Genomic DNA, 19,004 nt, shown 5'->3' on the forward strand with positions numbered 1-19,004 from the left:
CCAGCCTAACTTATAACTGATAATAACTATTAAAATTCAACCTGGTTGAAAACGACTGATTATCTTGATCCAGTTTCATCAAGAGCTTTTCTGCCTGGCTAACAAACTGCGCCTGGCTTTGTAGAACTTGGTCGTAGATAGCAGTGAATGCCTCGCGTTGGCGGTCGACCTGGCGGTGAGAAATATAAATATGCATGTTGGCGGCCGACCTGCAGAACTCCAAGACGCCGTTCAAAAGCTCTTGAAGCTCAATTACGGTCTCTCCGGCCCCAAACATGATCCGGCTTTTGATGATCTCGAGATAGTCTCGATGGGCTTTGATGATTTCGTCCAGCGTAGCCAGCTTTGCTAGTTTGGCGTTCATGGTTTTCCATGCTCCTTGTATGACTTCGGTATAGATATACAGCTGGAGCTCATTGACGAACTGCGTCATTATTTGCCATCCATCGACCACCGATTGCCATTCTTCTTGGATTCCTTGTTCGACAATGAGCGCCTTCAGGCTGCCGCGAGCAGACATGATTCTGCTGCGCCAAATATTAGACAGCGCAAACGATGCATAGCGGACTCGCCACAAAAAATTGAATATTTGCAGATACGTTCGCATAGCTCTTTCGTCAACAATCACATCCAGAGGTGACGGAACTTGGTAGTGGATGGTGAAAACTTGCCAGGCCATTTCGCCCAACCCCAGCATTCGAGCATCCAGCTGTTTTAAAACTTGTGGAGGATCGAACTGAGCATTAGACGTATAGATGGCAGTTTCCAAAGCCGTGGTTAGCTGATGCCGAACAAGATTCTCGGCCGGTTGGGCCAGGAGCTCTCCACATTCTCGCAATAGATTCTCCACAAAATCTCCTTTGTTCAGTAACATGTAGTCCTTCAAGGCTTGTAAATGGATGCTCAATTGGAACTTGGTCGCTAACTGATTGTTGACATGCTCAATGACGCTGTTGAAGTTCTGGTTGATCAGCGTTTCGCCTTTCGCATCTTTGGACTCGCGTTGCACAATGAACCTATCATCATTACACAGGCTCCGTAAAAAGTAAAGTGCTTTGCCAACATCGAATGCCCGTTTGGCATCTGTTTGCTTCATCGACTCGGGAACAAGTTGCGCCAGGAAATCGAATCGACCAGACCACCTCGAATGGACATCCGCGACTTGAACAAAAAACTCACCGTATGGATCGTTCAATGTTCCAGATCCCACCCAGTTACTCAAAAAGTCGTCAAAGGGTACCGTAGCCTTGTCAAGTAGTCTTTGGCAAAAGCTAGAAACAAACTGGTTCCCGTGCCTTGTGTACCGGTGCAAAAGGGACATAATCTGCCCACCAACCAAGGTTTGGCACTCCAGCACGATCGTATACAAAAGTCTGAGCGCCAAAACCGGCTGCTGCAACATAACCACGCAGTCGCTAAGAGTAATGTCAGTTCGCGCTCTGACGCGTTTTTCAACTGCTCCAATAAATATAAGATACTGCTGAAGTTCTTCATCAATAGAATTAAACAGTGCTTGGGTCACCAACCCATTAGGGGGCTGCGAAACCACACTTCGAAGCCATTTGGACAGGATTGCTGGCTCTGCCAAGCTGTGTGCGGTCTTGAGTAATGGCAGCCCGAGAACAGGTAGCAACAGAGCGCATTCCGCCTCTATCCACTTGTGATGCTCAGTTTCTATGCCCTGTAGCGTGTATGGAAGATCATCAATTATTGTGTGCTCACCTGTGCTATATAGTTTGGCGGGCACATTGGCATCTTGAGCGCCCATCTGAGTAGTAAGCGGGAGAGTTTGGAAAGGCTATGCAAAGAAAGAAGTTTCGCGTTTTTCTAGATTCAAACGGCTCGAATTATAAAACTCAATCATGTTGCGCAACGTTTCTTCTTGCGATGCCGCCACCTTGATTTCCCCACTGAGGTCCTGGCCAGAAAGCCAATTGTCGTTAAGTTTGGACGGACAGTGCAGGTAGATGGCCGAGATCAGCTCCATATTCATCGATCTCCATTTTTTCCCATTCAGCGGGGCTTGCATTTTGAAGATCTGCAACGCCTCGATCCATAATTGCCGATTGTACACAAGCAGCAATTGCTTTAGTGACTCTGCAGGCAGTTCGGCAACGATGATGATTCTCTGCGTCTTATCACTGATAATCGCTCGGGTGTTGCCAACCAATGCAATAAATATCTCAAGGGCTCTTGGTGAAAAGCTCTCGATTTTGATGCCGTCGGACACGCAGTCTGACTTTGAGTTGTTAATACTTCCCACACGCTTTTCATCAAGCCCATAAATTTCATTGGGCAGACTAGCTCCATCGTTTAGTTGTTTTGTGATCGCCCAGAACCCTGTTGGTGGCTTAGTGTCGGCTAACACTGTCTCCAAAATGGCATGGTTTGCACAATATTTGAAGGCGATCAAGTGGAACTGCAAATCGAACATGATTGCAGCTAGAAATTCAAATTTGAAAATGTTCGACAACCGATACCATCTCAGCAGAATACAAAAAATCATGCAGGCCGAATGTAAACCTCCACCTGAGCGGTCCTCTGCTGAAGATTCCTGAAGAATAAAGTTGAGTAAAACAGTGCAGAATGATTTTAGAATGATCAGTGTATCATTGTAGACCTCATCCACCCGTTTTAAGCTTTCTGGAGTATCGGCGGGCAGCGCTGTGGCCGAAGGAACCCCGTTGAGGAACCTTCGTTGTTCTTCCCAGAATTGCACAACTTCGGGAGTCCTAACTGTCTTTTTGTGGAAGAGTTCGCAAGCTTCTTCAATGCTGGTTGGCACGTCAACTGTGACCAAGTTAGGCATTACAGCTTTTGGGGGAGGGCGTTCGTACGCAGATAGTTTTGTTTCCGGGTCGGCCTCTGGGGGGATATATGACGGATACCGAGCCATTATCTGTTCGCGAAACCCTTCATAATCTAGAGGAGTGGCCATGACTTCATCAGAGTTTAGGCCCAATTCGGCGCCGCATGATTTGTACAAGTATTCTTGGCTTTCGTGCATTTCGTTTTCCAGTCCAAAGACAGCCAATAGCAAAACTCGTAGTAGCATTGCGTGTGGTCCAATTTCTAACGTCTCAGCCCACCGGAAAGACGCAAGTCTGTGCATGAGTTTTTGAGCAAACGCCAAGCGACGCAGAGTAGCTCCGACTGTATCCAGACACACGGAAACCAGAACAAAAATTAAGGAGAGTTCATGAAGATCATCGGAATTCGGATCCAGCCTGTCCAATGCATTGTGTTTGTTTAGAAACTCGCAATGGCGAACCACCGCAGCCCGGTGCTGATCGTACGAATTCCAGGGCTCAAAGGTACCCAATGCAAAATACAGTAGTTTTGAAAAGTCTCCAGAAATCTCAGCTGCAATTAGCTCTCTTTCCACCTCGGCTTTTTCGAGTGGATCACAGTACACGAGTTTGCCCAAGAACGAGGCAGCATCTGGCAACGAGCTGAACCACTCGTCGAGTTCGCAGTCCAACCCATGCCAATACCGTAACGTGTAGTTAATTTGGGGTATTACTTTGAAAGAAGAGGTGATTTCCTGAGTCCTACCGCGCCCAGTCTCTGTGGAAGTTCTGCGAGGACCGTCTATCCCATCCGCCTTATCGAGGTCAGAAGCCGTTCGCAAAGGTGGCGAGTCTGCACGCTCCTCAGACAACTCGTCCTGTACTTCGTCAATCGCCAAGGAGCTAAATGACTCGGTGGACAGCTCAGAGCCATCTACCTCAAACAAGCTGGCCATCGCTGAGTCAAGCAGAACTAAGTTTAAGAATCATATCACGTCATGTGTAAAGAGAGCATGAATGCTTCAATTCGAGGTAAAGGCTTTGAATTCCAGGGAGAGGTTCTAGGCTGTTATTACAAGCAACGGGTGCTAGCTATTCGCGACGGCCACGGGCTCAAAATGGTCAACATGGCATTTATCGAGGATCTCAAGGTTGACGGAGAGGCAGCCGAGACACAGAAGTTCATGAAGAAGTGGAAATCAAGAAAGCGGAAATAAATTAAAAGAATGAGCATGTATATAAATATGGAACAAACGATTAAACTGCTACCGAATCGTACATAGGCAAGCTCATCTGGCATCGCGGCTCGTACAGAGGCAATGCTTCAGTTTCAACGTTCGAGTAAATCTTGACTTCATTACGGAACATTGCCGTGGTACGGGAGATGCTAGAGTTGACCCGCATGGACAGCTTGAGTCGGTAGCTTCTGCGCATGGTGTGGCCCCTGAAGCTCGGGGTGAAGTCTGCCGGCACTCTAAGGTCCCGTAGCAGATGCGAGATGTCAATTATGGGGGAGGAGGCCAATTTTACTGTTTCGTCGAGTTTCAGAATCTCCAGCTCCCTCGTATCTTTGTGGGATTGGCCCTCGGCCCGGAATTCGGTCTTGACTTCAAAGGCCACCCGGAGCATCGAGAGCTGCAGTAGGACCATGGCCTCTCTAACATGGATAAACAACTTCAAAGGCAACTGCTCACCCACAACCAGGCCTTCTGGCATGAACCAGGCGTCCACTTGCAGGTTGAAAGCTTTGCGGCCGCGCCATTTATGTAAAAAGCCCCACCGCGGGCGTTCAATTTTGTCGCCGTTTGAAATTTCTGTGACAGGTGGCGAGGTATCCAAGGCGTCGCACAGCAGCTTGTTGTTGGTTATCTGTACGACCGCTTGCTGGGGCGGGCCCGGGGCCGATTGGAGCAAGTGGCTATTGATTGCCTTAATATCAAGAGACTTGTACGGCGCTGATACCTGTTTTGGATCAATCAGAACATGTACGACCTTCGTTTCAAACGACCAGTCTTCGTTGCGGTATGGCACGCTTGGAGTGTGGTACAGAGCAAGAATAGTTCTGTAGTTGCACGAAATTCCCGGACGACTGACTGTGGCCTTTAAGAAGTAGTCAATACGATTAGAAAACGAGTGGGTGAACGAAGGCGGCAATTGCTCAGGAACCGTGAACTCAAATGGGTACATGTACTGACCCTTTTTGAAGGTCATTGGCTCTTGCTGAATCTCCAGAAGCTCGAACTTTTGATACAGCTCCTTGTACTTTTGCGTGTGAGAAGAGTAGGGCCCTAACGTTACAAATGTCGAGGCGACACCTTCGAGCTTGATCGCAATTGCCCTGACGAAAATGTCCCTGGATATGTCGAGCAGCACGCACCCTTGAATAACATCATTGGAGGTCACATGCTGTGACGAGAATAGCTGTATCTGGATCTTGCAGGCTGTCATAATGTGTTGCTCATGGAGTAGGATGAGAGAATGCCCAAATAACAAGTCTGGGTGAGGCCGTGCAGGTGATCGCTTTGCCATTAGGTAAGATATATGGCGTCGGCCGTTGTGCGTGGTTTAACGAGATTGCCGATCGGCCGTTGCCACCGCAAGAAATACCATCGGTGATGGGCAAGCGGTGCAGGGCTCGACTAGGTCTGGTGTGCAAGGGAGGGCCAAACGAGACAAACTATGTTGGGGTTGGGGGACGTTATCTGCAGGGCGGGGTAGGACGTGCAGATTGCATGAGGGGCGTTTGAATCGCTGCGATAAGGGCGGTGCTCCAGCCCAGAATCCTGCAATGACAAGTTCCACACCTGAGCCCATCGTTGACAATCTCCCCTCCGCCCACTGCATGCGACTGCAGTGATAGCGCACCTTGCTCAACAAATACCGCTCTATAAAGTGTATAATGTATGTATACGTTTCCCCATAGTTTTAAAGACCAACGCCGTTGAAGAATTTGTAGGTCATCTCGACGCCAAGGAAGGTCGCGGCGTTTGCAGGGAACGAGCGGGCCAAGGCGGCACCCACGCCAGGGAAGAAGGCCTTCATGCCCCCGCGCTGATAAATAGACCGGGTGACTTGGGCGATCGATTGTGGCTTATCGCTCGACTGCAGGTTAGACTTGATAGTGTCAATAGGGAACACAGGTACCCACATTGCAATACCAGCCATACCACCGGCGAAAACAATCGTCGACAGCGGCACGTTGCCGTCGGCATCAGCGCCCTTGCGCTTGATGTACTCATAAGCAGCAAAGTACAGGGCAGATCCCGGGCCATCACGAGACAAAGTAGCCACGCTGCCCTTAAAAACGGACTTCATGCCGCCCTCGCGGTAGAGGTGCTTGACGACGTCCATAGCGCCGGTGAACTGCTTTTGGCCCTCCTTGAGGTTGCCCTGTCCCTGGAGTTGCAGAATGACCTTGACCCGCTCAAAGGGAGCAGTAATGGCCGTCATGGGGATGGCCGAGAAGAAGCCGGCAGCCGAAATTTCAGCAATCGACAGCTTCTTGCTCGCCTCGGTGCCGGTGACCGACCGGACAAGGCGCTGGCCAACGTCGTAACCCCAGAAGGACACTGCAAACATGGGGGTCACGCCAACAAGAGGCGCGGCAACACCCCGGTAGAAACCACGCGGGCCGTCCTTGGTAAGAATCGCCTTGGCGGCTCCAATGGCACTCAGGGGAGAGCTGGCGGTCTGCTGGCGGACCTTGACCAGGTCGAAGGGGTGGCCGGTCAGAACAGCGCAAATGCCGCCTACACCACCAGCAACAAACGATTTAACCTGGCCGACGAGAGCAGAGTTGGACTGAGAGCTTTCAATCTCCATAGCGGAATCGGGTGCGTCTGACATCTTCAACTTGACGGAGTGGAGGAGTCTGTCGAACTCCGCTCGGCTGGGTATTTATAATAACTCGTGAAAGCTGGGGTAACTTCCGAGGTCCACCTGTCAGCTGGCGGCTTTCGGTTAGGTAACCTGGCGGGGGGGACCAGAAGGGCCCGAACTATTTCACATGAAGATCACCGCGAGTACCGAATTGCTGGAATGCGAACCGAGGATGTAGAAAAATACATGTGATTGATTATCTAGATAGCGGGTTGTAGGTCTGAGGAGAAGTGACGTTCTAGTGGATCTTTCGCAGGTTGGGATTGGAAAACATTTCTAATTTTCGGTGGCCAGTGCGTAACAGATACTCAATGGTTGTGATGTCTTTGCGCTCGAGGTCCCGGTGCTTTTCAAATTCCTGCCGCGTGAACTCAAGAAAGTCCCGGCGGTACTCTGGCTGCTTCTGGTAGCACGTCCTTATACATTGCCGGTAGAAATGCACCACGTCCCGTTGTAGTCCTGTCAGCTTCGCCATGGGGGGTGAGCTATAGACTGGCCAGTTCAGTGCTTGATCTTTCAGATTTCGCCGATTAGTCAGTCGAGAATGGTGGTGGAAATGTTGAAAATTTGCACCGTTGCCTTCACTACAGCCAGGTTACGTCAGGATGGCTACCGTGAGGCGAGTGGACTGGGAAATGCAGAGGAATAGCAGGGGATTCAAAATACAATTTCCATTTTTCTTTCCCTCGCTGAACCGCCCGCATCTCCCGAGGAACTCGCTAACCCATCTGTCTAATTTACATACTGCAGATCGTGTTGCTGTTTGCCTGTTTTTGTTCAAGAAGGTTCGGGTTACTGCAGGATTACTGCAGCCACTGCGTCCCAGGTGAAAAATCTTTATGCAAGCATATTAGCTATATAAACAGGCGTGATCCATTTGTCAACTTACCATCTGATCATGCCGTACTACTACGTTTCTACTGATTCGGAAGACTCGGACAACGACTTCGATCGCTACTCCAAGAAAATTAACGCCCGCCGCTCAAAGTCGCACAAGGCCTCCAAGCCCGCTTCCAAACGCTCAAAGGTGAGCAAGGCCACCGAGAGCTTGCCACCCAAGCCCTCCAACAAGAAGCTTGCTCTGGAGTACGAAGCCGCCGAGTGCTTTGAGATTTTCGACCGCTGCGCTGAGCTGGATCTCGATTCTGTAGTGGGTGATGCTGAGTTCCTTTCCACCTTCGCTGACCTGCTCCAGGAGCTCCAGGCCCGTTTGGAGAGCATTTTGTCCCGTGCCTATGGCAAGGCAAACCAGCGTTTCCGCCGCCGCGTTGCCTTCTACATTGCTGCCGTCAGTGACTTGCTGGGCGAGGTCGCAGAGCTGCTTGAACAGGAATTCGAAGAGGAAATCGCTTCTGCCTCTGAGGAGGACTCAGACGACGACTCCGACCGTGAGATTGATCCCAACGACAGCGAGCTGGACTCCGAGGAAGTTGAGGCCGTTTTGGCTCAGGCCGAAGCGGACGATGTCAGCGACAACACCGACTCCGAGATCGAATTCGTCGAGGTCCACTCTGATATCGAGGACTCTGATGTCGACATGTCCGAGAGCGAGCTCGACAGCGATGTTTTGATTTATGCTGACAGCGACGAGGACATTTCTGCTGCTGATTCCGAGTCCGAGTCTGACGACGAGGACGATTCTGAGGACGAGTTCTCTGATGTTTCTATTTACGAAGTCGGCTCTGATGACGAGGAGGAGATTGTTTACTTGAGTGACCTTGAGCCTGCTGCTGATTGTGGCTCCGAGTGTGAGTGCACTTCCAGCTCCACCTCTTCTTCTTCATCCAGCTCCAGCTCCAGCTCCAGCTCGAGCTCGAGCTCAAGCTCCGAGTCCGACTCCGAGTCTGAGGTTTTCGAACTCTACTAAATATACCACTGTAGACACATAATTATGCATAATTTCCTCAACCTGCATGGACCACCAAAATGTGGTACGTCACATTCGCAACTTGACGTTCGACCAACATGCCAGAACCCGAGTTCAAATGCGAATGTGGTTACTTTACGCACCGTTCGTTCAATTTCAAAAGACACCAGCAGGGAACTACCTGTCCTCAGTCGCCCAATTTCGGTAAGCCCCCACAAACCAATACCCCCAAAGCCGGTGCCGCAAAACGACGCAATTCAGTATCAGAGCCGTCCACGGCCAAGAAACCAAATCCGCCCTACAGCAATGAAAAGCACCAGCTGGGATACCTTTTGGGAGGCACATGCGAGATCGATGCCATGCCACCACCGCCAACCGTGACGCGGAATGGGGCACAGATGGGCATTTTCATCACCCCACCAGCACCTCACCAAAAGGCAGTTCAATCGCTCATGTCGCAAACAAGCCATCTTTCTTCAACGATTTCACCCCCGGGAACTCCGATCCCGTCGCGATTCTACCACCAGGACCGGCTATCGCTCCCCGGCCAAGTGCCAATTGAAGAACACGAAAAAGTGGTTGAAAAAGTACGCAAGCTAGAGGCCTGGCGAGCCCGCGTAAGGCGTAATGTCAACTTTCTGCTCGAAGATATCGCTAACGAAGAGTGAGAAACAGAATTTGTCATGGTCAACATCACAGAAAAGATCGAGCAAATCCAACAGGAGCTTGCGCGCACGCAGAAAAACAAAGCCACAGAGTACCACATTGGTTTACTGAAAGGCAAGTTAGCGCGTTATCGCCAGCAGTTATTGGAGCCTGGCCCCGGCGGCTCTTCGTCGGCTGGCCAGGGATTCGAAGTCGCCAAAAGTGGTCATGCACGAGTAGCTTTGATTGGGTTTCCGTCGGTAGGTAAATCTTCGCTGTTGTCGAAAGTCACTAAAACTAAGAGTGAAGTGGCTCAATATGCATTCACCACTCTCACATCTGTTCCTGGTGTTTTAGAATACGAAGGCGCCGAGATTCAAGTTCTTGACCTGCCCGGCATTATTCAGGGAGCGTCTGAAGGCAAAGGTCGTGGTAGACAGGTCGTCAGCACTGCCCGGACTGCTGATCTGATCTTGATGGTGCTGGATGCCACCAAACCGGATAGCCAAAGAGCCATTTTAGAGCGCGAATTGGAAGCCGTGGGTATTCGGCTCAACAAGGAGCGACCCAACGTTACCTTCAAGCTGAAACAAACTGGAGGTATCAAAGTCACGTTTGCCCAGCCACCACAGAAGCTTGACGAGAAAATGATTGCCAGTATTCTCAGAGACTACCGGATTATGAACGCGGATGTCCTGGTGCGGGACCCGGAGGTTACGGTCGAAGACTTTATCGATGTCATCAACGAGCAGCACCGCTCATATATTCCCTGCCTTTACTGCTACAACAAGATCGATGCTGTGTCACTCGAGGAAACAGACCGCCTGGCGCGGCAGCCTCATTCTACGGTAGTTTCGGTGTCCGAGTCGCTTGGGTTGCAGGACTTGATTGAACGCATTTGGGAAGACCTGAAGCTGGTTCGCGTATATACCAAGCCCAAGGGCTCCAAACCGGACCTCGAGGAGCCGGTTATCTTACGCTTGAAGCGATCCACCGTCGAAGATTTTTGCAACACGATACACCGGGACTTCAAAGACAAGTTCAAGTTCGCCATGGTGTGGGGTACATCTGTGAAGCACTCGCCGCAGAAATGCGGCCTGGGGCATGCTATCGAAGACGAGGACGTAGTGAGTCTATTTACTAGAGGCTAGTTTTTATTGGTTTATATACAAATAACTTATGAAAACTCAACGTCTGATGCCGCTCTTCTCCAACAGAGCCTTGGCCTCGTTGACCTTGGTAGCAAGGTAGGCAGACCCGCCGCGGTCCGGGTGGTTCAGGATCATGATTTTACGGTGGCTTTCCTTCAGGCGGTTTTGTGACAGAGTAGACTCCCGCAGGTTCAGGATTTGCAGCGCCTCCTTCTTGGTCATCTTTGACTCGAAGCCGCCCTTGTAGAAGCCCTTGGGCCCGCTCTTCGAGAATGCAAGTTTCAGAGCCCATAGGGTGCCAACGGTAGTGACACCACAGAACACAGGGTGCTCTTTGACGTAGTCAACGATGGACGCCATTTTCAGTGTTTGCAAGGTGAATTTGTCAGGTTTTTTTTCGGGGCGAATTTGTAATAAAAATTTCGAAATTTTTTTTTTTCCCTTCCATCTTGACATTTTTCAATGCGGATCGAGACCTGCTACTTTTGCTCATCGCCTGTGTATCCGGGCCATGGCATTACTTTTGTGCGTAACGACGCCAAGGAGTTTAAATTCTGCCGGTCCAAGTGCCACAAGAACTTCAAATTGAAGCGGAACCCGCGTAAACTTAAGTGGACTAAGGCATTCCGCAAGGCTGCCGGCAAGGAAATGGTGGTTGATTCGACTCTGGCGTTCAACCAGCGCCGCCACATCCCTGTTCGCTACAACCGCGAGCTTGTTCAGGAGACTATGGACGCCATGACCCGCATCGAAGCCATTCGCCAGCGGCGCGAGCGGGCATTCTACAAGAACCGCATGAAGGACAATGCTGCCAGACAGCTCGAGCTTGATCGCAAACTTGTCGAGGCAAACCCCGAGATTCTGCGTCGCCGCGAGGTCGAGCTGCTCCGGGCTGCCCAAAAGGCCGAACAGGAAGAACAGGACATTGAACTCGACGAGGAGGACATGGAGATCGACGAGTCGGTGTCTGAGGAAGAGAAGATTCCCATCTTGGTCAAGCGTAAACCTAAGCGTAAGATTCGTGTTTAGTTTATTTATGTGCATTTATGCAAATGTCTATTTTTCTCTTGCTGACATGTATCAGATAGATGTGGAGACTCTACTGACTGTCAACCCGCGTGATGGCCTTTATATGTGCACAAACGTAGTATATCTATATGCCCAATTGCTATCAACAAACTCCAGCGGTTCTGAGGCACTGCTAGGCAGCCTGGACCAGCAATCCCAGGTGTGGGCGGACTTTGGCCCCCTGGCCACCTACGACGGCGTGGAGGGCGATTTCGTCAAAATAATTGGCGAATGGAACGCGCATCGGAGCCTTGTTATGCTCAAAATCGAGCCCTCGGACCCGAAGACCTTGCTGGATCCAACGAGCCAGCGGCGAATCGCAAAATGCATCAAGCTGATGCTCAAAATGGCCAGAATACGCGCCCAAAGTCAGTGAGTCTATCGAAATGTCTATATCTATTTAAATTGTCTTAAACTATCTTAAGAGTGAATAAAGTGTCGGGTTCACATGGACAAAAACTGGCCCTTTTCGTCAATGTCGTGTGGATGGGGAGGTGCCGGTTCGGAGTTGGCCAAGAACGGTTCCCAAATAAACGATTGCTGCATCTGGCTAATAAAGTCGTACACCTTGTTGTCATTGCCACTGGATAAGGGGTCGTCCGAGTCGGATGTGTGGTAGAACTCTGTGAGTTCGACTTTCTCACTCTCCGAAACCATGAGACGCACTGTGGCCTCAGCCAGTCGACGCAGCGAATTGAGACATGGCGTGGCCGAGTCGGTGTACTTTTGTAAAAATGTCATGACTGCCAACGCCTCGTCAATCAACGTCTGCACGGACTTGGAGTTTGTGACTCGCCGTTCGTCCTCAGAATGATGCAGCACATACAGGTAGGAGGTGCCGGCAAAAAATAAGTTATGCACTGCTGCCCATGTATAGTTCAGGCGCTCTTCGGTGTATAGTCGGTGGTACAGTTCAATAATTTGCCGCCCGGAATCCGCACACATGTTCATGTCTGCAGGCGAGGGCCGCGGGGCCGCCGGCGACATGCCGTACAGAAGCAGGCGAGTTTGGTGATAGTTGAGGGACAGAATACCAACATTGAACTGGCAGTTTGTGATGCGTTCATCCGTGGGAATACTGCGGTACCACTCGTCGAGCTCACGCATCATTTCACTTCGCCAGTGCTCCAGCGAACCGTATGCTCGCGGCACCTCAGCCAAATCGTACAACACATGCTGGACGCGGGCTTGAATATACCGCAACTGAAAGAATGCAAGTGAAATGTGCTTATAACTGGGTCCCGTGGTAGCGTGGGGGAGTGTACCGTGCTGTTCAGCTGCTTTCAAAACATATGCATCGTCAATTAAAGAAGGGTAAGGTACTTTGATGTACTCATCTCCCAGGCCATTGGGGCGACCCAGATAAACGCATATCTGGCGATCGAGAGAATAAGTACACCAAAATAAACGACGTGCCATATCCAAACGGAGTGCATCGTTCGCAGGCTCTCCACTTGAAACGTACACCTGGCGCTTGCGGCGGTCTTCGTTGTGGATGCCCATTTCGACGCACATGCGCATTGCTGTACCAATCACATACCAAATGCCTGGATCTGCAGGACGCATAACGGAATATAGCGCTAGCAGCAAAACAGCCTGAAGAGCTTCATAGCCATCTTCAGACTTGGCAGCAGTCTCGTAGACTGTCATTGCATGGAATTGCAGTCGCTCGGGGAGGTATGCGGGGTACAGCTGCATGTGGCCGGCTACGGCGATGGAAAACACCTGTAGCAAAAAGTACAGTGCCGTCTGGTCTTCCGTAGACAAGTCCCGATATGAGGAAACCTTAGATAGTCTTTGGTAGAGTGTGTTGGGACCAGGTGGCGCCGTAGAGGTCTGCAGGGCGGGCTGCGTGAAGGTGCATCCCAGGTTAAGTCCCGGGCTAATCGGACCGTACACGGGCTCAAAATACTTTTGGATGAAGTCTTCTCTATGCAAAATAGGCATTTGGGTGTTTGAAAGATTAAAATACCGCTCCAAATACTCCTCTGCGACTGCCTTCTCAGGCAGGTGAATGTGCGACGCTTGCTGCGCGACCGTGGTTCGACTTTTAGCCGATGGCGTGGTTGAGAGGTTGTTAGTGGACACTCTGGTATGGGGCTCTTCGGAGCCTACCTGTTCGCGAAAAATGGACCCCAAAATCCGAGCGAACGTGAGCCCGGAGGACGCACCTAGGAAGCTTGTGGAGTTTGCCGGGCGGGGGACTGGCTTAGTTGTGGTCTTGACCTCCTTGTGCTCGGTCAGTTTCATTTCCAATTCTGCCACTCTTTCTTCCAGACGGCTCAAATACGAGCGTGGAATCACTCGCCCCGACCACGGCTCAATGGTGAGGCACGGTTCGTCAAATTTCTCGCATGGGCGGCAGCGAGGGAACCCGCGATCGCAACGGGTTTTCTTCTGTCGGCAGCGTTGGCATGCTACCAACGGAGATGCTCCTGTATCCTTCATTTCGTGTGACTTGAATCGAATTGCTACGCACGGCTCACGCGTTTCAATCCTGCTCAGCTCTTGTCTTCGAATCCTCAACTGGACGAAGTGGGACTAACTCTAATGATTATGAGAATCTCAGAGGCCCTTTTTCCACTTAATCTTGCATCCTCCACCGTACCCTAACCTCATGCTGCTCAAAAAAAAAACCGTAAATTTGAGAAGCTCGAAACCCCCCTTCCCCGCATGGACATCGTTTGGGCCTCGAGGGGACCCAAGATCGGAGCAAAATCTCATGCGAGCTCTTCGGGATATTTTAGCGCCTAAAAAGATGGTTTCAGGAAATAGCTGCCCGCAGGCCGCCTCCAGGCCTCGTCGGATCCCCCACCATGTGGCCTTGTGCTGGGATGGTCGCACGTTTAGTCAAGCTTCGCCTAACGTGCGCACTAGGTTGAAAAATTTCGTCACGCTGATACTGTATGGCGCTGAATACGTGGACAGCCACTTGTGCTGTGTTTTTTACATGGTATACGTTTGTGGTATTCATTAGTCTTCTCGGCGTTTGGGGTATTTACCAGCGAACAAAACGTGTCGAAAGTTTGGGAAAAGCGTCCGAGATCGAGGGTGATCCGATACCTGTGACCATTCTTAGACCCCTGAAGGGAATTGACCCCCTCTTATATGACTGTCTGAGATCATCTTTCGTTCAGTCATACCCGTTCGAGCTCATTTTTTGTCTTGCTTCTGCAGATGATCCGGCGTACCAGGTTGTTCAACAACTGCTAGCCGAGTTCCCGAATACTGACGCGAAGGTTCTTGTGGGCGACGAAAGCTATGGTCCTAATCCTAAAGTCAACAATCTAACAAAGGGGTTCAAGGCAGCAAAACACGACTTACTTTGGGTGCTGGACTCCAATGTTTGGGTTTCTCCGAACACGCTTGGCCGGGCTGTCCGTCATTTCGCTGACCCAAAAGTTGGATTGGTCCACCATGTTCCTATTGCTGTTGCATTGGGCCACGGCTCGGGGTCTAGACTCGAGGAAATGTACCTTCTCACATCGCACTCCAAGTTTTACACTGGCATCAACGAGCTAGGCATTGCCCCCTGCGTCACTGGAAAATCTAACCTCTATCGTCGATCTGACTTGGATAGAGCTACGAGCTCGCTGTTTGGCGAGGGCATGCAAAAGTTCGCGCTGTATATTTCTGAGGACCATCTTATTGCTGAAGCACTCTGGTCCACCGGCCTCAGAACCCGTTTAGCGAACGAACAAGCAATTCAACCGATAGCAGACGCGACTGCTCAGGCATATATCGACCGAAGAGTCCGATGGATTCGCGTGCGTAAACACATGGTTGTGGCGGCCACTCTAGTTGAGCCCACTACCGAAGTACTGCTATCGGGACTTATTGGGGCCTGGACGGCAGGCAACCTTTGGTTCGGCGGATTCTCATGGCTCTGGCTAGTCATTCATGTCATTCTGTGGTGTTCGATAGACTATCTCAACTTCCACAACTTTACTTGTTTCGCAAACATCTCAGGCCAGAACCGCCCCTTCTTTACCCGACAGTACTTTAGTCCTGATCACTCCATGTGCGGCAAACCTCGCAAATTGACTGACTGGCTGCCAACATGGGTCGGCCGTGAGTTGTTGGCTTTGCCGATCTGGATAAAGTCCATGTGCGGCTCCCGGATCGAGTGGCGGAATCGGCCTTTCAAAATCAGACGTGATCTAGTCGCAGAAGAGATCACAAACTAGCATGTAGCATTAAGTCATAAAAAGTTGATGAAACAGACCCTCATTGTGCTTTGGACCGATATGTCGACAGCTGTGACGTTCGATCCACTGCACTACGACATTGCAAAGACACTCTGGCCTCATCCCTCCATAACTTATTAAATAAAGACCATGTGCCGAGTACGGTCTGGAACGCATCTGATCTGGCGTCTGATCAGGTGCCTGATCAGGTCTGGAACGCGTCTGATCTGGCGTACTGGTCCTCCCGTTCACCTTGCCGAAACCAGCCCAAATATATAAGGGCGAGGCTAAACACATAAACTAGAAGTTCGTATGTACAGCTTCTGCTAATAAATACACAATTATTGAATGCATAAGTGGGCCGCGCGATGCACGACGTGTGAAACCTCATTTATTTCATGTTGGTGAAATCGGTCTCACCATCGAGGATCTTGCCCTCGGAGTCCTTGCATGTGCAACTGTTGGCAGGACGTTTGCCACAGGCACAGGGATCAGCGACAGGACCGTTCTCGGTAGAGGCCTTTTCGCAGGTGCACTTCTGAGCAGGGCGGGCGCCGCAAGAGCAGCGGGCGACGGAAGCGCAGTCGCAGACAGCATTATTATCACCTTTGCAGCAAGCCATTTTTAATTGAGAGTGTAGTAGTTGTGTTGGATAGATATCCGTGCTGGACGTGCGTTTATATACATTTCAGTGCATTCTGCAAGTACGGTCCCAGCTGATTTACCAGCGCTCTGATTGGTCAAACCAGACACATTTAGGTACACGCTCATTGGTCAGTGGAGTGAAGTCTGAAGATATGCTAAGCGCCTAATTGGGCCAAATGAGGTATAGAAAAAAATTCAATTGACATATTTTAAGGGTGCTAATTCAAATACAATAAATTAAAAGTTAGAGGGGTACAGCACGGAATCCTTGAGGTTGACAGTGTTCTCCTTAATGTTACGCACTGTAACAAAGCGAGCAAGCAGATGCTGAGAGCCCGCCTTGTCGTCAGTACCAGATTTGCGAGCGCCGCCGAACCATTGCTGGCCAACAACAGCACCAGTAGATTTGTCGTTGATGTAGAAGTTGCCAGCAGTGTGCTCGAGACGCTCAGTAACCTTCTCGACAATCTCGCGGTCCTCCGCGAAAACAGCACCCGTCAAACCGTAGTCACTGGTCTCGTCAATGAGCTTGAGAGTAGCATCGAGGTCAGCGTCATCATATACAGTAATGCCGAGAAGAGGACCGAAGAACTCGGACTTCATGATCTCATGCTCAGGATTGGACGTGACGAAGATGGTGGGCTTGATGTAGAAACCAGCAGACTTGTCAAAGGAGCCACCGGCCAGCAGCTCAAGCTGAGGGTCGTTCTTGAACTTCTCAATGAAGCCAGAAACCTTCTCGAAAGAACGATCGTGAATGACTGGTCCCATGAAGCTAGCAAATTGAGCAGGCTTGAGGGAGTTGCCCTGGGTAATGGTGTTTGTGTGCTTGACAAGCACTTCCTTGAACTCGGGCCAAACAGACTTGGCAACATAGACACGAGAGGTGGCAGAGCACTTCTGGCCCTGGTACTCAAAGGCACCACGGATCGTCGACAAAGCGGCATGGGGCACATTGGCGCTCTGGTGAACCAAGTGGAAATTCTTACCGCCAGTTTCACCAACAATGCGGGGATAGGAGCGGTATCTGGGCAAGTTCTGAGCAATCTTCTGGTACAGATCCTGGAAAACAGCAGTTGAACCAGTAAAGTGCAGACCGGCAAATTCCCTGTGGGCCAAAACCTTCTCAGTGACCTCTGCGGCAGGACCAGGAACAAAGTTGATAACACCATTGGGCACACCAGCCTCCTCCAAAATCTCCTGGATCAGGTAGTTAGAAAGGGCAGCATTGGCACTAGGTTTCCAAACGACAGTGTTACCAACCAAAGCAGGAGCACTGACGAGGTTACCGGCAATAGCCGTGAAATTGAAAGGAGTGACGGCATAGACAAATCCTTCGAGGGGTCGGTAGTCTGCACGATTCCAGACACCGGGAGAGCTACGCATGGGCTGCTGGCTGTACAGCATTTCAGCGTACTTGTTGTTGAAACGCAAAAAGTCGGCCAGCTCGCAGGTCGAGTCGATCTCGGCCTGGTAGGCATTTTTACCTTGAGAGACCATGGTTGCGGCTAAAACATCATAACGATGGGGACCGGTGATGAGGTCTGCGGCTCTCATAAACACGGCAGCACGGGCATCCCAGCTCAGGCCGGCCCATTTGGACTTAGCAACAAGCGAGGCCTCGATCGCATCCTCGACGTGCTTCGGGGAAGCAACCGATACAGATGCAACAGGCTTACCGTCGTAAGGGCCAATCTGTGCCTCACGCTTGTCGGTGAAAATTTTTCTGCCACCAATAATCAAGGGAATGTCGCGAACGGTGCTAGAGGCCCGAGCGACCGCAGCCATCAAGTGCTCACGGTCAGCCGAGCCGGGCTCGAAGGTGCGAACGGGCTCATTGAAGACCTCAGGGATGGTTGGAATGGACTTTGTGGAGGCACGGCGGGAAAATCGCGCCGCGCGGACAACGTTCTGGCGAGAGATCATGAAAACTGGGGAAACAAGATCGCAGTGTGGGGTTGGTGCTTTTAAGTACTGTCTTGGGAGATAACTGGGAGACCCGGGCAGGTTTCGTTGAGGGCTTGCTGACGCGGGAACTTTTGCCCGTAAGCCATACTGACCCGGGACAGTCCGGGGGAGCACAAAACCGCATGATCTTGATTCTCCGCTGACTAAACCAGCCGTCAGAAATCTAGGTCTCATGTTGCATGCAGCCGGGGAGAAGGGTGAGTGCCTGGTATCGTTTGACTGATGGAGAGCAATTGGTCGATAATTATTTCCACACGTGCGACAAGATGGAGTATCGACTAGCGAGCAAAATAATAGGAATTATATTGATGAGTCCATGCCTAAGCTGTGTTGAAGCGAAAGAATAAAAAAAACCTCTTTGTGGGTCCTCTGGGTCTTTTGGGTCCCTGGAACTGCAAGCCACGGAATTGCATTGCTGGCCTTGAGGGGCCCTGGAATACATGACGCAGCCCTTCTCTCCCTACATGCTGATCCGAAAATGTATCTAGCATGTGCTCCACATGACACTGAGGCGTGTATCGGCGTTCAGCGTCCCTGTATGCCGCGGTATGGCTTACCGAGGCGTTGTTCTTTGTCATCGTCATGCATACACATTCCGCTTACTAACGATAGTACGGGGCCGCCCCACAGGTACTACGTCATAGCACTTGGCTTTGTGCTTTTCGAGGGGAGCGACGACTCTTAAAATCATCAAAAACTTTCAGATTTTGTCCCCAAAAATCCCGGAAACAAGGTTGCCCGGATATCGTAATAAGACTTGCGCGCATACAGTTTATCTGGAGTTAGAATCGTGTGCCAATGCAAA

The 19,004-nt window shown here is 50.7% G+C and overlaps 13 protein-coding genes across 13 annotated transcripts; 6 read left to right on the plus strand and 7 right to left on the minus strand.

Annotated features, from left to right (window-relative positions):
- Positions 1 to 10: 10 nt before the first annotated feature.
- Positions 11 to 1,768, minus strand: B9G98_02401 (Spindle pole body component alp6; the record flags this gene model as incomplete). Its single annotated transcript, XM_024808958.1, has 1 exon — positions 11 to 1,768. One exon carries the CDS (start codon positions 1,766 to 1,768, stop codon positions 11 to 13), a length of 1,758 nt encoding a protein of 585 aa, XP_024664726.1.
- Positions 1,769 to 1,798: 30 nt separating this feature from the next.
- On the minus strand, positions 1,799 to 3,745 carry B9G98_02402 (Factor arrest protein 11; the record flags this gene model as incomplete). Its single annotated transcript, XM_024808959.1, has 1 exon — positions 1,799 to 3,745. The coding sequence occupies one exon, from the start codon at positions 3,743 to 3,745 to the stop codon at positions 1,799 to 1,801; it is 1,947 nt and encodes a 648-aa protein (XP_024664727.1).
- A 301-nt stretch (positions 3,746 to 4,046) lies between these two features.
- On the minus strand, positions 4,047 to 5,237 carry B9G98_02403 (hypothetical protein; the record flags this gene model as incomplete). Its single annotated transcript, XM_024808960.1, has 1 exon — positions 4,047 to 5,237. The coding sequence occupies one exon, from the start codon at positions 5,235 to 5,237 to the stop codon at positions 4,047 to 4,049; it is 1,191 nt and encodes a 396-aa protein (XP_024664728.1).
- Positions 5,238 to 5,714: 477 nt separating this feature from the next.
- On the minus strand, positions 5,715 to 6,635 carry B9G98_02404 (Mitochondrial carnitine carrier; the record flags this gene model as incomplete). The annotated part of the gene is made up of 1 exon (XM_024808961.1): positions 5,715 to 6,635. The coding sequence occupies one exon, from the start codon at positions 6,633 to 6,635 to the stop codon at positions 5,715 to 5,717; it is 921 nt and encodes a 306-aa protein (XP_024664729.1).
- A 931-nt stretch (positions 6,636 to 7,566) lies between these two features.
- Positions 7,567 to 8,535, plus strand: B9G98_02405 (hypothetical protein; the record flags this gene model as incomplete). Its single annotated transcript, XM_024808962.1, has 1 exon — positions 7,567 to 8,535. One exon carries the CDS (start codon positions 7,567 to 7,569, stop codon positions 8,533 to 8,535), a length of 969 nt encoding a protein of 322 aa, XP_024664730.1.
- Positions 8,536 to 8,633: 98 nt separating this feature from the next.
- Positions 8,634 to 9,203, plus strand: B9G98_02406 (hypothetical protein; the record flags this gene model as incomplete). Its single annotated transcript, XM_024808963.1, has 1 exon — positions 8,634 to 9,203. One exon carries the CDS (start codon positions 8,634 to 8,636, stop codon positions 9,201 to 9,203), a length of 570 nt encoding a protein of 189 aa, XP_024664731.1.
- A 15-nt stretch (positions 9,204 to 9,218) lies between these two features.
- On the plus strand, positions 9,219 to 10,331 carry B9G98_02407 (Ribosome-interacting GTPase 2; the record flags this gene model as incomplete). Its single annotated transcript, XM_024808964.1, has 1 exon — positions 9,219 to 10,331. One exon carries the CDS (start codon positions 9,219 to 9,221, stop codon positions 10,329 to 10,331), a length of 1,113 nt encoding a protein of 370 aa, XP_024664732.1.
- A 36-nt stretch (positions 10,332 to 10,367) lies between these two features.
- B9G98_02408 (Mitochondrial import inner membrane translocase subunit TIM14) lies at positions 10,368 to 10,691 on the minus strand (the record flags this gene model as incomplete). The annotated part of the gene is made up of 1 exon (XM_024808965.1): positions 10,368 to 10,691. One exon carries the CDS (start codon positions 10,689 to 10,691, stop codon positions 10,368 to 10,370), a length of 324 nt encoding a protein of 107 aa, XP_024664733.1.
- Positions 10,692 to 10,793: 102 nt separating this feature from the next.
- B9G98_02409 (Ribosome biogenesis protein RLP24) lies at positions 10,794 to 11,360 on the plus strand (the record flags this gene model as incomplete). Its single annotated transcript, XM_024808966.1, has 1 exon — positions 10,794 to 11,360. One exon carries the CDS (start codon positions 10,794 to 10,796, stop codon positions 11,358 to 11,360), a length of 567 nt encoding a protein of 188 aa, XP_024664734.1.
- A 46-nt stretch (positions 11,361 to 11,406) lies between these two features.
- Positions 11,407 to 11,775, plus strand: B9G98_02410 (hypothetical protein; the record flags this gene model as incomplete). The annotated part of the gene is made up of 1 exon (XM_024808967.1): positions 11,407 to 11,775. One exon carries the CDS (start codon positions 11,407 to 11,409, stop codon positions 11,773 to 11,775), a length of 369 nt encoding a protein of 122 aa, XP_024664735.1.
- Positions 11,776 to 11,843: 68 nt separating this feature from the next.
- On the minus strand, positions 11,844 to 13,847 carry B9G98_02411 (Pyrimidine pathway regulatory protein 1; the record flags this gene model as incomplete). The annotated part of the gene is made up of 1 exon (XM_024808968.1): positions 11,844 to 13,847. One exon carries the CDS (start codon positions 13,845 to 13,847, stop codon positions 11,844 to 11,846), a length of 2,004 nt encoding a protein of 667 aa, XP_024664736.1.
- A 458-nt stretch (positions 13,848 to 14,305) lies between these two features.
- B9G98_02412 (Ceramide glucosyltransferase) lies at positions 14,306 to 15,586 on the plus strand (the record flags this gene model as incomplete). The annotated part of the gene is made up of 1 exon (XM_024808969.1): positions 14,306 to 15,586. The coding sequence occupies one exon, from the start codon at positions 14,306 to 14,308 to the stop codon at positions 15,584 to 15,586; it is 1,281 nt and encodes a 426-aa protein (XP_024664737.1).
- Positions 15,587 to 16,468: 882 nt separating this feature from the next.
- On the minus strand, positions 16,469 to 18,157 carry B9G98_02413 (Delta-1-pyrroline-5-carboxylate dehydrogenase, mitochondrial; the record flags this gene model as incomplete). Its single annotated transcript, XM_024808970.1, has 1 exon — positions 16,469 to 18,157. The coding sequence occupies one exon, from the start codon at positions 18,155 to 18,157 to the stop codon at positions 16,469 to 16,471; it is 1,689 nt and encodes a 562-aa protein (XP_024664738.1).
- Positions 18,158 to 19,004: the final 847 nt, after the last annotated feature.

The sequence above is a fragment of the Wickerhamiella sorbophila genome (assembly GCF_002251995.1).
Source record: "Wickerhamiella sorbophila strain DS02 chromosome Unknown contig3, whole genome shotgun sequence".
NCBI classification, from domain to species: Eukaryota; Fungi; Ascomycota; class Dipodascomycetes; order Dipodascales; family Trichomonascaceae; genus Wickerhamiella; species Wickerhamiella sorbophila.